Source organism: Mastigoproctus giganteus, chromosome 1 (genome assembly GCF_048544385.1).
Source record: "Mastigoproctus giganteus isolate SK-2022 chromosome 1, ASM4854438v1, whole genome shotgun sequence".
NCBI lineage: Eukaryota > Metazoa > Arthropoda > Arachnida > Uropygi > Thelyphonidae > Mastigoproctus > Mastigoproctus giganteus.
The window spans coordinates 206,075,326-206,092,229 of record NC_143575.1 but is presented as its reverse complement, the minus strand read 5'-3'; the positions used below and the strand labels follow the sequence as shown (position 1 = coordinate 206,092,229).

At 36.3% G+C, this 16,904-nt stretch overlaps 1 protein-coding gene across 1 annotated transcript in view; it reads right to left on the bottom strand.

The window, feature by feature from the left end:
• Nrx-IV (neurexin-4) overlaps positions 1 to 16,904 on the bottom strand; it is a 405,554-nt gene that overhangs the window by 339,502 nt on the left and 49,148 nt on the right. Inside the window, exon 3 of the mRNA XM_090384064.1 lies at positions 8,783 to 8,979. Within this exon, the coding sequence (XP_090240190.1) occupies positions 8,783 to 8,979 (197 nt within the window). The remainder of the gene's footprint in view (positions 1 to 8,782; positions 8,980 to 16,904) is intronic.

Sequence of the window (16,904 nt, the reverse complement as noted above, 5' to 3'; positions counted from 1 at the left end):
ACCCCGCTTCTTACATTAACCCAATCTGAGGAATAACCATTTATCACAACCCCCTGCCTGGTGCCCTCAAGCCATCGTGCTATCCATCTAAGGATTTTCTCTATAATACCAGCCTGCTCCAACTTATAAAGTAACCACTCGTGTGGGACTGAGTCAAATGCTTTGCTGAAATCCAAATAAACAATGTCGAAATTATTCTCTAAATCCAGCTCACGAGTGACCTGTCAAAACGGCTAACCAGATTTGTTAAACATTATTTTCCCTTTACAAAACTATGCTGTGTATCCTACAGAATTCCATTTCCATCTAAATGATCCTGTATTCCACCCTTGATCATTGCCTCCATGATTTTCCCTACTACTGAAGTTAGACTGGCCGGTCGGTAATTTCCCGTTACACTCCTAGAACCGGCTTTATGTTCCAATTTACAACAATCCAACGGAATCTCTCCTGAGTCCAGTGATGCTCTCATAACTAGTCTTAATGGTTCAATGTGCTCACTTGCCGCCTCCTTTAAGTTTATAGGGTATATGCCATCAACCACAGGAGCCTTACTTGCCTGTGAGCACAAAAGTTTTCACATTAAATCAACAAATATGAAATTTCAACATCATTAATTACATTTTTTTCAACTTCACTCCCATAATTTCTCATTGACATGAAGGGTTTTTCTTCTGTAAATATCGATGCAAAGTAACTGTCGAGTTCACCTGCAACATCAGTTGGGGTATCTAATACTATCCCATGCAATTACATATGTGTTCGATCTGATTTGTCCTTCTCTTCTTTGCATTTATATATGTGAAGAATTCCTTAACTGCACTCTTTGCTCTCTTTATTCCTTATTCTCACTCTTTGCTCTCTCCCAGACTCAGTAAAGATACTATAGTGAAAATTATACTTTGCTGAATAAAACATCTTTTTCCTTCAGAAAATGATGAACATAATTCAACCATGGAAGACCAACATGGAACAGAACATCAGTGTTCCACAAATTCTTCCCAAAATAAGAAATTGCCCGACTCTAATGAGATTTTAAAAGATGAACTTGAGTCGGAAATTAATGAAATACCTTTAACTATTTTTGCTAAAAATGTTCAAAGCCTAGAAAATATGGACTGAGATCATCTACGATTATCTCAGTACAATAGTACCAGAATAGAATCCGAAAGGGTGTTTTCTGCCGCTAATCAAATATGTACCAAAATTAGATCCAGTTTAAACGATCATACTATTGATTGCTTATGTTTCTTAAGAGCTCACTTTATTCAGACAGGTAGTGTGGATGCTTAAACATAACTAAACTTTGCAGTAACAATGTATTTTTTTGTTTTTAGAATAACTGTATTTTTAATGATTTTTTTTCAGAATATTTATTATTGCAATAAATGTTTATTTAAAACTTGAATTCAAGTAAGTACAGTACTTGTTTTTTCCTTACTTTATTGCACCTAACTGTCATCAAAATTTATTGAGAAAAACGTTTGTTTTTGGAATAACGGTATTAATACCGGTATCCCGGTTTCATAAATTAAAAATACCGAAATACCTGTATTAAGATTTTTACTGGTATTGTAAGCCCTAATTGTAACATGATTTGATCGTAAAGCTGTATTTTTAACTATTTACGTGAAAACTTTGCATAATTGGGGAAGCCGCTTAATCGGGCCAAAATGCACTAGTCCCGATGTGTCCCAAATAACCAGAATCGACTGTATTTGCATTTACACTAATGCTAGGAGCATAATAAATAAATTTGCTGAAATTGAAATACTGATTAAGTCATCAAATGCAGACATTATGGAAATATCAGAACCATGGTGTCACTCAGACATAAAGATGCAGAATTTAAATATGGCGAGTACATGTACAGAAAGGACAGGAGGAGTTGGGGTTATGTTCTTAGTTAAGAAGTAAATTAAATCTAAGGCAGTGCATCCAGTCAACATGGGTGGCCAAGTGCAATGATGAATAAGTTTGGTATGACATAAGCACTGGGAAAACAAAAATTCTCAAGAGTAGGCATGTGTTATAAGCCTAATGACTGTGATGAGTATAAAAAACAGCTAGAGGTCTGCACAGGTCTACATTTTTTTATTTTTACCCGGCCCGAAGTTTAGATGGCAACAACCTAGGCCAAGCCCGAATTTGTTTTTCAAATTCATTACCAATACCCAAACCAATTTTTATCCCAGCCAGACTGAAAATTTTTATATAAATAAAATTTCTAGCATTAGTTTCCGAAGTTTCATATTAATATAAAACTTTCAGATTCAAAATTCAACTTTAATAATTATATAACTATAATATTTATCCAAAATAATTATCATTAATTATAAAAAAATAGAAAATGTAATAAATTTTGAATTTACCATATTTAATATAATTCCAAAAGGTGGCTGGTAACAGGAAACTAATTTCCTGTTACCAGCTACCTTCTCTCTTCACACACTTTTTTATTGCAAATTGTTGTGCAGAAATAAAATAGTCAACACTCTTGCACCGCTAATCCTGTTGCACGAAAATTTCTTTTAGAGCTTGTACTGCTGGCGGGTCATTTCCACGAAAGAGTACAAATTTCAGTGAATTTTGGGGATGTTGACGAAGTACGCCTTATTGGACAATTAAAAGTGTCAACAGACAAATAATACACATTTTTTTTTTCTAAAAAACCTTTGAGAATTTAAATACATAAAATATTTTAAGATTTTTTTAAATATTGCAATTAAAAATATTGTAAGAAATAGCCCAAAAAAGTCCGAAATGTTTGAAATAACCCAGCTTAACCTGGCCCGAGGATCGGGTCAGGCCAAGCCCGTGCAGATCTCTACCAACAGCTATAAAAATAAACAGAACAAGCAAATAAATCAGAATGTCTTATAACGGGCAATTTTAGCTTGTCAGATATAGTAACATGTGGGTTGGTTACTCACACACTAGCAAGGCTTTTGTGGATTTACTGGATGACAGTTTTCTAGAGCAGCATGTTTGAGAGGTAACAAGAGGAAGCAATACTTACTCTTGATCTGTTTATCAGCAGCAATACTTCATGCATTAAGAACTTGCAGGTAAAAGGTCCACTGGTTGGCAGTGGTTATGGTTTACTGAATTGGAATTTACTTAAAGACATAACTAGTGTCAAGGGCAAAGGAAAAGCCTTTTGCTTTCATAAGGGTGACTATAGTGGTCTCAGACAGTTTATGAATTCTACACAGCGGGACCACCAGATGATATTACCAACAGCAAATTCTAAAAGGGTAAACATTCGCAGAAGTAATCATGGCAGCTACTAGGCTTTTCATACAACCTAAGAAACTGTTGGGACTATGACCTAAAGGTATGTCAGGTGAACTGATGAGACGTAGCAGAGAAGAAACGTGCATGGTATATGTATAAATTATCTGGTGATACAGAAGCCTATGGTAGATATAAACTGGTCAGTAATCAAGTCAGAAAGGAGATTAGGCAAGCTAAGGCTGATTACAAAAAGTCACTGGAAAAGAATGCCAAGAAAAGTAGCAAAGACTTCTTTACTTACATTAAAAGTAGAAGAAAGGGATTAGATCACATTGGTCCAACTCATGTCAATGGTTTCTGCTGATATTCCTGCTTACAAACTGAATAGGTATTTTGCATCTACATTCACACATGAACTCGTTAGGGAAAGGATACCAGATGTTAATCAAACTCTAATGGGGAGCTAAATGATTTTGTGATAATATAATTGGGATCTATCCAATTATATTAAGAGACATAGCAAAGGAGGTGAGCAAATCCTAAGCCATAATTATGAGAGCATTTTAAGATTTGGGGGAAGATCCTACAGACTAGGGATGTGCACATATATCTCCAATTCACCAAAGGGGATTGAAAGGTAATATACATTGATATAAAGGTAATATATAAACTTCTATCTGTTGTTGTGAAAGTGGTAGTTTGAATAAATTCAAAGAACTAGACAAATTATTGGATGGGATGGAAAGGTGATGTGAGAGGGGGTTTTTTTTTGATTGATACTTTATAAGCTTGCTTTCTTGCATCATATGCCACCCATTACTACTACTGATAATGATTCCAAATGTATAATATAGATATCATGAATTTGTATAATACAGATACGACTATGTAACATTTTTTACAAAATTATTAAACAGAAACTCTAGAAATGTGTTTACACAAGGATTCTAATAATGTCAGTTGCTCATATTACACTTCAGTCTAATGGAGATTTGAACAGTTGTGCAAAAGTAATCCCTGATCAACTATAACATGAACTGTTCAAAGTTTTAAATATCGTCACATGCTGCTTAACTGTTTCCAATCCTTGATAATGATAAAAATCAAAATGTCCAATTTCAAAATATCAAAATATCCAATTTTGGGCTTGGCTAAGAAATTTTACTTACTCTGACCTGTTGTTTGAATGCTTGTTATAAAAGAATTTAAACTGTATTGCCCACACAGTGTGCCTTCAAAGCAAGCGAGTTCCCAGTCATTTTGTCCCTTCTGGGTGGGAGAGGTTGAGGTATCTGATTTTGTTAACAGCTAAAAAATTTATAGGTTTGTAGTTTATCTTAAAATGCGTTTTTAAAATAAAGTACCACCTGTTAAATATTATAATGTATTTTTGAAGACAATTTAGACATGCTTATAGAGTCATGTTAAGAAAGTTAGGAAATGTTTTCTCGGCTATGATTTTGCCACCTCACCTACCTATCAGTGATGGTGAATAGACACAGAAAATAATAAACAAGCAACTTGAACATGACAGAATAGTATTTCATTCTGCACCAGTATATACTTATGATCACAACAATCTTTACATTGCAGCTTACCAGGAGTGCATAAGTAGTTACTCAACTGCATATGCATATATATATATATAAAATTTAACTGCTTCAAGATGTATACTACTGCCTACTTTCATTTCTCCATTGCCAAAACACTCTATTAGTATGCGATTTCTTTTACGAGTAATGTGTAATGTTTTATGAACACTTTTAGCATTAGGTGAGTCAATATCTGCATAAAATTTCAGGAATTCAGTTTTTTTTCATCTACTGACTTTAATTACAACATTTTATGTTTAATTTCAAAACATTAAACATGGAGGGGTGTTCTGCTTTCTCTTACTGAAATCATTTCAAGTGAAAATTTAACAAGAACAAATGCAATATGTGACTAAAAAACATGTTATGAACGTACACACCTGGCTGAACATTGGTTGTCTTAAGTGATGTGGGCTGATGCTCTGAGTTACCTAAAACAACAACACTTGATAAAGTAATTTTTAAGTTATTAGGATATTCTTTATGTAAAATTTTCAAACTGTTAGTTTTTTGAGAATTCTTGTTTTACATTTTTAACTGTAAATTTTTTTTTTACAATTAAAAATGGAATCAACAGAACAATAGTATGGTGTCTCTCAAACCTTGAGATGCTCAATTTTATCACCAATTTCATTTTTATAAATCATTCTGAGATTTAAAAAAAAAAAAAAAAAAAAAAAAGTTACATAGCTAATTCTTGATCTGGTTAGTTTCACCAGTGAAATTCCATCATTTTGGTGAGCTTTGTCTCAACCAAAGTGAGACAGAATTTGAATATCTTTCGAAAGTTTTACGGGAAAAAAAAACCATTGCAACTTCAATAATCTCATTAAACTATATCTACAGAATTTGAAGAACATACAGCTTCAGGAAAATTATGGCCTTACTATCGTTTGTAACATTAGCATCATATCTAAATTTGTGAAAATTTTGACCAGCATTTTTGTGATCAGCATATCAAAATTACAATTACCTAAAAATAGACATTTTTAATTCAGATACAAATCATTGTACCTGAAATAAAAATTACTTCAATTCACTTAAATATTTTAAAGTTGCATTTTAACTATATATGTAATTAAATAGTAACAATATAGCATATCCAGTGACAAAATTTTTAATAACTAAGTATGGGGCTTTCGGGGTAAACGAACACCTTCAGCAAAAGATGTCTACAAAATATAGATGTTAGAGATAGAATTAAAATAAAATAAATACCAAATGAGTTGCACATGTTCTAATGTGCACATGGCTGTGTGATTGAACATTATTCACTAGACTGGCATTCATTGTTGGTGCATAGACAAGTGTGGGTTTGCTGCCAGCGCTTGTTGAGTTTCAAGACCGTCGATTCCAAAATAGGGTGTAGCCTCGTACCCTTGCAGCGATTCAAGGCTTTTGGACAGCATGATACGTTCAACGATTCTAGCCAAAGGCAGTGACGGAAGTGTCGGGATTGGTCAATCACTTCACAATCACGCATGGGGTTAAGGTCATGACGTATTAACCAGAAATGTTCCACTATTGCCGAGTGGTCAGTGTCATCTAGGCAAATCGACCTGTCATGTTCTGCAAGGTGATCCTGAAGGCGTCTAGAGCTCTCCCCTATATAGCAAGTTACATGGTATACTACTCCACTACATAAAGAGAGGGGCGATGGAAGTCTTAGCGTTCGAAACCAGAGAACGTAAGCTCCTACCAGGGAGCTGTATGCATTTTGTTGTACTTGCAGAGGATTTTAGAAATATGGTCTGACGTGCCTGGATAGTAAGGTTATGTTATGTTGTTATTTGGTGTTTTAGGAGCATTAGCAACTAAGGCCATATTGCTCCGGGATATGCGGTGGTCATTCCCTGACCTTTCCGCATCTTCCGTATTTGGTGGTGACGGGCTCGAACCCCGGTCTAATCAAGAAGCGTGTGCTACGCACTGCTGCTCCTTCCCACCTGGCTACGGAGGCGCCCTGGATAGTAAGGAATATAGGCAGTAGGTATATTGTCATGTGGGGACGACATTCTCGGATGGGTCATAAGCTCTTGTGCTTGTAGCAAGTACTTGTCTAATACATGGGTTCGGTACCCACAATTGACTAGGTCAGTTCTTACTCTGGAAATATAGGTGTGCCTAGCTTCCTCTGAGCTGGAATGGCTCCAAGCTCGAGAGAATAGAATGCGTGTAGTGCTGTTTAGATGGAAAGGGGCATGGGCTGATCTGTAGTTGGTAAACTGCCCGTACCAAATTGGCTTACGGTACACCAAGGTTTCCAGGCATGAGCCCACTCGTTTCACTAGAACATCCAAGAATGGAAGGGACCCGTTCACTTCTAACTCTACGGTGAACTGAATGAACAGTGACAAGGAGTTGAGGTACTCTAACAGTGCTGTCTCTGACCCACATGGGATGATGGTGAAGATATCATCGACATATCTGCACCACATTGTAATTGGTACGGGTGGGCTCAGGAATATCTGTTCCTCTAATTCCCCCATAGCAATGTTAGCAACGATGGAGCTGACAGGGGCTCCCATAGCCGTACAGTGTATTTGCTTGTACAAGGAATCATCGAAGGTAATGACGTAGCTTGACAGGCACAGATTGAGGGCAGCACAGATGTCCTCTGTGGATCGCGATGTTCTGCTCGGTAGGCTTGGGTCATTCTACAGAATGTCACCTGGTACAGCTAGCGGCTTGTTGGACGGGAATGGATCTCTAATGTCTATATTTTGTTAGTATTTTGTATACGTCTTTTGCTGAAGGAGTTTGTTTACCCTGAAAGCTCTATACTTCGTTATTAAAAATTTTGTCACTGGATATGCTGTATTGTTACTATTTAATCATGGAATCCAGTATCACAGGCCCATTTGTCTTGTATATGTAATTATGAAGAAAAGTTAATTTTAAAAAAATATATTCAAATATTAAAGCTCTATGGAAACATTGCTACATGTTACTTAAGCAGGTTGATTTCAAAACATATCAGCAAATGAAAGTAACAGAAAAGTAGAAAACCAAAATGCAGTGCAAGGTAGAATGTGCTATTTCTGAAATCATACAGAGAAATGCATATCTCAAATAGATAACTGCAAAAATAAAAAAAATAAATAAATAAAAAAATGAACTCAGAATAATCCAACAAAAGTTAAGAACAAAAAATATAAAATAATATAATAAAACAAATGGGAAAAAACAAAGCATTTCCAAAAATAACCAAACTTAAAAAAACAAAAAAAAAAAACAAACCAGACAAGCAGAACATTACACAAAATAAAAGAAAACTACAACCAAACCAAAGTTATAATCAGTGCTTACGGCACCAGAAGCAGAGCCTACTCAAGTGCAGTAACAAGTGACAGTGAAGCACGGGTCACTACTACCACACCTCTGGACTACCATCAGAGGATACATATGAACGCCAGGTGTCGCCATCGTTGCTGTACTGTACGACATATTCTGTAACAAATTCTAAAGTACGAGATCGACCTCGAGTCTCAATGTAGCGGATCAGCTTCCTGTCTTGCAGATTTATCGTAATGGACTGGTAATAATCACTGGTTGCAGCAGTCCATGTTGAGAAACCTAGGTGAAGGAGTTTCATCATAAGTAAAATTATTACAACAAACAAATATATGAAGAAGATAAAAATGACAAAATTTACCAAATATTCCATGTGTCTCCACAAAATATTATTCCGATTACAGATTTTAACAGAAACATGAATATGCTATAATTCCCTAGGTTTAAAATATTTTTGATACACCCTGCAGTGATAATAAATTTCAGAATACTTGAGAAAGCTATATAGAGAGAGAAAAAAAAAAAAAAAAAATTGCATTTGGATCAAGATCACAGAATTAATCCCAATGAAATGTTTTAACTTTTCTGTTAACATTCTAAAATTGTCAAAGAGCTGCCAATTTGTTCACCACCACCAAGTGAAATAACCACAAACCCACCATGGGATGTCCTTCTCGATCCTTATAAGCTGCATAGTCTAAACCATTATTTCCATACTCTATACGGTACTCTTGGATAAATTCTGATGTAAAGGGGTGACCTTGAGTAGCAATGGCAGTGATGATTTTCTTTTCACGCAGGTCAATGATGAGGTACTGGCTGAAGTCTGAACTTTTAGCTGTCCACGCTCCATTTCCTGCAGCAATAGTAGTAATTATATATATATATATATATGTATTCATTTATATTTATCCACCCTCTTATTACAAAGCTTTCACCAAGGCAAGGGGAAATAAGGAAGCATTTTTTTTAACAAAGGGGAAAAAGTATTACTAAACAAAAATTTACAATTTAACAAATAAGAAACTTTATTAACCCTCCGACAGGCATGCCTTATGCTTCCCATCAACCAAAATCTGAAAAAATTAAAATCTGTTAGAAATATTACACAGCAGTGTGAATTTTAGTAGTTTTCTTCCGGTATGGCATTCACATTTGATGTGAATCATTATTTTTTAATTGGAGATATATAACTTTTAAAAATTCTCTAGTTTTCTTTTTCTTCTTTTTTTTTTTGTTTTTTGTTTTAATGCACCACATGCCAACTCCTGTGTTCACTTCCTTTAATGCTTTGGTGCTTTAATGCTTTCCTTTAAAGCCTTCAATTTCTCTTACTCCTTTCTTGTATACACTGGAATACACTAGTATACACTGGAAGTGAGGTAGTCAAAAAAAAAAAAAAAAAATTTTTTTTGGAAGGGAATACCACTGTTATTAAGGATATTATTCATCCCTATTATCCAATATAGCACGAGAATAAAGAATAAAATTATGAAGTGCATCATTTTCAACTATTTTTGCCTTTTACCTGCATGTATGTGGGGGGAATGGCATATAAACTAAAGCACATAACTGGCCATAGTTATTTTTCTTACATGCCTGATAGAGGGTTAAAATATGCATTTAAAATATATTACCTTTCCCTTAAAAAAAAAATAACTATTTCATAATGCAGTATGCATGATACTTTATGAAATGCTATTGGAAATGGAACACAGCACTACATGGCAAAACTGCATTGTGAAGAAAACTGCTGGCAATATCTACAATATCATAGCCATGCATGTATGCACAAAAGAGAAAAGGATCATTTACAACACTTAGAAAAAAGTTGCTTGTCTGATAATTTAACAGTGTATCATAACAGGCCAAAATCAGCATGATGATATATTCACACATTAAAACTATAACATTAAAAATATCACATAAAAAAACAGGCATGGCATAAACAGATGCTGTTTGTCTGTGCAATTTATATGGACATGCTAGGGTACCTAGAGCAAAGGCTGGATTTAGAAGTCCCCATTTTAAATAAAATTATAAGGGGGGGAAGGAGTATACAAGTAAGTGCTATTAAGAAGATTGAGGTGATTAAAGAGATTATATTGGTATAATGTACTATTAAAAATGATAAGGCAATTTTGAAATTACTGAAAATACCTAAAAGTATAATAAAAAGTATAATAAAAGGAGGCAGCAAAGGAAGTAAGCAAACCCTTAGCCATAATTATGAGAGCTTCCCCGGACTCGGGGGAGGTACCCATGGAGTGGAGATGTGCAAATGTGACCCCAATCGACAAAGGAGGATCGTTAGTTTAACTTCTGTTCCAGGGAAATTAATGGAGGCACTGGTTAAAGGCATGGTGTTTATGGGCTGCAGTCCGGGGCCCATTCGTTCAAAGGGCCCCCTTCGCGGTCAAAAAAAAATAAAAACAATTTAAATTAAAAATTTAAGAAAAAATTAATTATACAAAATTTTTTCGTACCTAGATAAAGTTTAAATTGTTGATTTGCAACACTATTGGATTTGAATAAAATATCAATGTTTTAAATGACAGTAAATAGTAAATACGGCTCTGTCTTCTATCGCCTCTGTCGGTAGTCGGTAAAATCAAAATATACTTTGTCATTTGTCAATTATGCAAATAATGTGGCAACGTCGGAATGGAAGTGCAAGTCTAGCTCCTCTAAAGTGTGTTAGCTTAGCGTAACTCTCACCATTTGACATTTGAGGTTATGTATAGTACAGTATAGTTGAATATTAAATAGTCATTCGTTCAGTAAAGTGTACTGTTCAGGTGCTTCGTTTCTTCACTGGCAAGTATCGGCAAAGTTTACTAAATACTAAATAAATATAAGTTAAATCACTCTCCGGAAATCTTTTGTCGGCACATAAATTCAATCGTTTTTTGCATTTCCTCGAAATGAGCCATAATAAAAATAACTGGACACCGTTTATTTGAAGTAAGCAGCGTAAGCTATAAGCTTGCCTACTTGACAATGACAATGTAAGATGTAAAATTTTACAAATTTAAAATAAAAATAATTGTTTTGCTAGAAGTCATGTTAAAGTTTGAAGAACCCTAGATTTAGTGATGGGATAGTTTAAGCATGAAAACTGAGAATAGTAGCAAAGGGGTAAACAAGTAATTCAAATAATATGAGAGCAAACAGGGACAGCAGGACTAAGTAAACGGGTGCCATTTGAGAACGGGCGTGAAGAGGTTGCTTAAGGAAGAACAATAAGACGTGAAGCGGGATTATGCGAGGCACCTCCTTTGATCTATGACACCGTTGGAGCCAAAACAGGAAATGAGTGGACGTCCAGTGTTCGCATCAAATTAAAAATGGCGTCAGGCTGACTGATTTTTGGGTGTTGGGATACTTTTAGAGAGAAAGGTGTGAAACGAAAATGAGTGTTTTTGGAGGTTGCCGGTGGACATGAAAGGCCTTGTATATGAAATTAGGAAGCTTGTATGTAATTGTAAGATCCCAATCTTACAACTATCTATAATAATTATTTTATATCTCTTGGAAAATTATTAATGTTTAAATCGGACGGCTTTCAGCAAATTGCTTGTGCTCACTCTCTCTATTCGTTTTGGTAGAGAGTGGATTAGCATAGCTACAGGGGAGCTGTTCGAAACACAACTATACAATAGGAGTGCCAGTTGGAAACAGTTCTTGTTTACGGTAAACAGAGCAGGGGCGGCACTACGGTAGTAAAGGACAAAGGATCGCCCATCCCCCAAAGAAAGGGTTCGGACTTAAAAAAAAAAAAAAAAAGGAAAAAGGGAGGACCCGAGATATTAGAGTAAGCCGCGTTCGGGTAGCATACCGCAGAATAAACAGGCCGACACGGAGAGCGCTCTTAAAAATTTAGGTCGGCCACTTAAAATAAGGCGTGACGAAAGAAGTAAGTGGATATGGACGGCCCGACGAAAGTTCTGGAAATTTCCAAGCGGCTGGATGACCCAACAAAAGTTCTGGAAATTTCTAAGTGCCTGGAAGTCCTCGCTACAAAGAAAGGGGTCTCAACCTACCAGTCATGGGTCGAGACAATGGAATGTGAAATGAGCGAATGAGAAATAAGATGAAGATGGTGAAATAGTAAATGATTGGTCGAGAAAAAAAGGGGAGAGAGATGAACAAAAAGGTGATGCAGAGAGGAAAGAGAGTTGTTCCCAGAAAAAAAAGTTCGGAGAGAATCGCGGAGGAGGGAGCTAGAAAGAATGTTGGGGGGGGGGGTAAATGGCAGTTTAGTGGGTAGTGATAATCAAGGGGGGAGAAGTGATTGAGAAAAGAGTGAGATCGAGCTTCTCACGGATGGTTGGAGCAGCAGCCCTGGAGAAAAGTCCTTGTGCACGGGAGGAACTGCCAGAGAGCAGCGTAAGAAAGTGCTTCTAGTGGGTCAGCAGAGGCCAAGCCTAGACAGACGACTGCAGAACAGGACTGGAAACAGAAATCTTACCCAGGAAAAAGGAGAAGAGTGCAAGTAAGTTAAGTTTAGAAAATTTTGCTAACAGGAACGGTATCGTAAGGGATTAAATGGGAAAAGAAATGAACAGGACAGTTGAAGGGGGATTGTAACAAAATTGAACACTATACTGTAAGAGATGGAACTGGAGAACAATAGTAGATAGAGAGTGAGAGTTACTTTATTAGAAGTATCTGTAAAACATAAAGAGATGTATTAGATGTGAGAAATTTGATAACATGAACTGTTAAACTGTGTTAACAAGGTGAATTATACTCTGTAGATTTATCTTCTAGAGTGTATAGAAGAGGAGTGGGAAATTAATTGAATTATCCTATATACTATAGATACATATATTCATATATATATATATATCACTGTATATGATTGTATAGGTTAGTATGATTAGTAGTTGTATAACAAAAAGAAAAAGGATTATTGGAAGTTATGCCCTTTGTAAGGGAGAAAAGTACGGGTGGAAGCCATTTTATGCATAGTAATGACAGAATTGTGAAAAAGGTTGATACAAGGTATATTTAAATGTGTGTAAATAAATTTTGTATAAAACATTGAAATAAATCTTGTTATGTTACTATCTTATGCTTCGTCTTTGGGGAGAGACACCACAGCATTACTACAAGTAACAAGAATTGTCCAGACAAGGGAAGCTAAAAGAAATAAAATTCCTCAGTACTTGGATCTTCTGATTTAAATTAATAGAGAAAGAGAATTAATGGAGTTAAATTACTAAGCAGCAGATAGCTTGTGGGCCTTGTAAGGGAGGTGAGGACCCCCTGTCTCAGAATAAAAATTTAAGTGACAGCTGATTGAGGTTCCAAGGTAACGAGAAACTAAAATTGTATATTTATGTATTTCCCACATAATTATTTGTTTCTTTTATGTAAATGCTGTATTTATGTAAATGTTGTATGCTCATTAACAGTTTGTTAAATTTTGTAAACAAAATGTGTGGCTTTAATGTTCTGCTAACAACTGCTTTACACACCCTAAAAACTGGAATTTTCTGAAAATTGTAGTCAGATTTGTGTAGGTGGGGGTGATAAAGAGGTCAATAGGGTGTTCAGCGAATTGCAAATTTTTAGTTTTAGGTTTTTTTAATTTCTTTTCAGATTAAATAAATACCTAAAAAAATGTCTGGCAGAAAATATAAAGGCGGAGCTGAAAAACGAAAAATACAATTAAGTAGAGAAAAAGAAAGTAAATGTGCCAAAATTTCAAAATTTTTTTGTATTGGAAAATAAAAATGAGAATCTAAACGATATAAGTGCAGTAATAAGCGAAAGAGAGAATAACTTAACCGAAGAGAAACAGAAAAAACAACAAAATGTATATAACAATAACAAAGAATTACTAGAACTAGAATCACAACCGAGAACCTCTAAAAACAATGTTGACGCTGATGGACATTGAGTACCAGACAAAAATATACAAGACCTAGACGACGACCAGTTCTCTGAAGTCTCCGTTGCTGTTAAACGTTGACGTAGATTTGTGACCTACACAGTTAAATGATAATTTTATTAATCACTGTCTCTCACATGAAACTCATTTCCAAAATAAAGATGCAAAAAATATACATCCAGTTTCAATAAGGAATTACAAAGAACAAAACAGATCATTTTCAAATAAGTACTTTACAAAAAAAATTAAAAATGGTCAATTACTGGAAAGATCTCGGTTGTGCTATTCTACCAGTATGGGAAGTGTTTTTTGTCTAGTCTCCAAACTTTTCTCTCAAGTCCCTTCTCAATACACAACCAGATTCTCTGACTGGAAACATATAGGACCTTGCCTTGTTTAGAAAGTCACGAAAATTCTAATGAACATAAGAAATCATTGTTAGTATGGTTAACACGTAAAGAAAATAAATCTGTTATTGACAAGCAGTTGCAGGAGCAACTAAGAAAAGATACGGAATATTACCACAATGTCCTAAAACGTGTTATTGAAGTGGTGAAATATTTAAGTGTAAGGGGTTTAGCATTCAGAGGTCACGAGAAAATATTTGGCTCTCCGCACAATGGTAATTTTATGGGGGCTCTGGAATCTAGAGCAGCAAAGCAACGGGCACAAAGTGGCAGAAGTGCTGTGACTCGGGGGAGAACTGAGGGGGGCGATTCTCCAACGCATCACAGCCTAAAAAAATGTGCAGCTTGTGAAATGTTTGCCGAACTATCTGGAACGGAACATGATATTGCCATGGGGGATGTCTATGTGTGTGCGCGATGCAAGGAGTGTAAGGAAATCAGGCGACAACTCAGCGTTGTTATGGGCCTATATGAGAGTTTGAAGGACAGGGTGGATGCCCTCGAAAGATCTAAATTGAGGGGCCCATCAGGCTCTCAGCTGCCCACATCAACGCCAGAGCTTGCACTTGGTCATCACGCAACACAGCGGCAACCCCCAAGGCAGAATGCGCTGGTCCCACAGGAACTAGTAGTTGTTGGTGACTCTATTGTCAGGGAGATGGGGAATATATTGTGTAAAAAGGATAGGTGGAACAGGACCAGGGTATGTCTGCCAGGGGCAAAGGTTGATGACGTTGTAGAGCGGATATCATCTTTTAAGGGCACAAAAGGTGATATAGTTGTACACGTTGGCACTAATGATATCAAGAGTAGGAGACCGGCAGAACTGCTCACTGTTGAAAAAAAGCCGTGAAATAGGGTTGAATTTGAAAGTGTCTGCAATTCTGCCCAGACACGATAGGAGAGAGTATATGATGAGAGCCTTGTCGATCAATTCGGCCCTGGAAAGATTGTGCAAGGCTCAAGGGGTAGAATTTGTTTCAGCCTGGACTGTACTTGTTAACAGGAGAGACTGCTTCTACAGGGATGGGATACACTTAAATAGAAAGGGTGCAAGAATATTTGCTGATGCTATCGAGGCAGTGTTGGGTGGGTCGGAAAACTGATAGCTTGGGGGGATACAAGGACTAATAGTTTAACAGTAGCCGTAGGCAGAGGTGAAGGTGATTCTTGCACAACTTCTATTAGAATAAGTAGCGACCTGGAGCGTGGGGTGTTGGGGGTTTCAGGGACGGGTGGCGGTCATCGTGGATCGGGTAAGTATATGGGATGTGTTAGGGTAACAAAGAATAGAAGGAGCATGTATGCTTGCATGTATACCAATGCTAGAAGTATAGTAAATAAATTTGATGAATTTGAAGTGTTGGTCAAGACATCAAAGGCGGATATTGTTGGGATATCAGAGACATGGTGTCACACTGATATAAGGAATGCCGAACTGAAATTTGGGGAGTACAATGTGTACAGAAAGGATAGACAGGATAGAAAGGGAGGAGGTGTTATGCTGTTAATTAAGAAAAACATAAAATCAAAAGAAGTGCATCCAGTTGATATAGATGAACAGTGCACTGTTGAGTCAGTTTGGTGTGACATAAGCACTGCGAAAGCAAAAATAAGAGTAGGAGTGTGTTATAGGCCTACTGACTCGAATGAGTACAATGAACAATTGTACAGAGAAATAGAGTGGGCTAGTAAATCGGAATGTCTTATAATGGGGGATTTCAACTTCCCAGATATTGACTGGAACTTGTGGGTTGGTCACTCACACACTAGTCATACTTTTGTGGATTTATTGGATGATTGTTTTCTGCAGCAGCATGTTCGAGAGGCAACCAGAGAAAGTAATACTCTTGATCTGGTTATCAGCAGTGATCATTCATGTATTAGGAATTTGCAGATAAAGGAACCACTAGGTGGCAGTGATCACAGTGTACTCACGTGGGATTTACTTAAAGATTTAATTACCATCAGGGGTAAAGGAAAAGGTTTTTGCTTCCGTAAAGGCGAGTACAGTGGTCTCCCACAGTTTTTAAATTCTGTACAGTGGGATCAACTGATGATGTTACCAACAGTAAATTCTAAGTGGGAAGCATTCAAGGAATTAATCGTGGATGCTACTAAAAGTTTCATACCTATTAAGAAATATTGTTCAAGGTTTAGGCCTAAATGGTTGTCAAATGAACTAATGAGAGTCGTAACAGAGAAGAAAAATGCATGGGATGCATACAAATTAACACGTGACACAGAAGCCTATGATAGCTACAAGTTGATCTGTAACCAAGTTACAAAGGAGGTTAGGCAGGCGAAGGCAGATTACGAGAAATCCTTGGCAAAAGATGCTAAGAAAAACAGCAAGGATTTCTTTACTTATATAAATTCTAAAAGGAAGGGGATGAATCTGATTGGTCCACTTGACATTGATGGTTCGACTGTTGATGATCCTGCTCAGATAGCAAACAAACTGAATGAGTATTT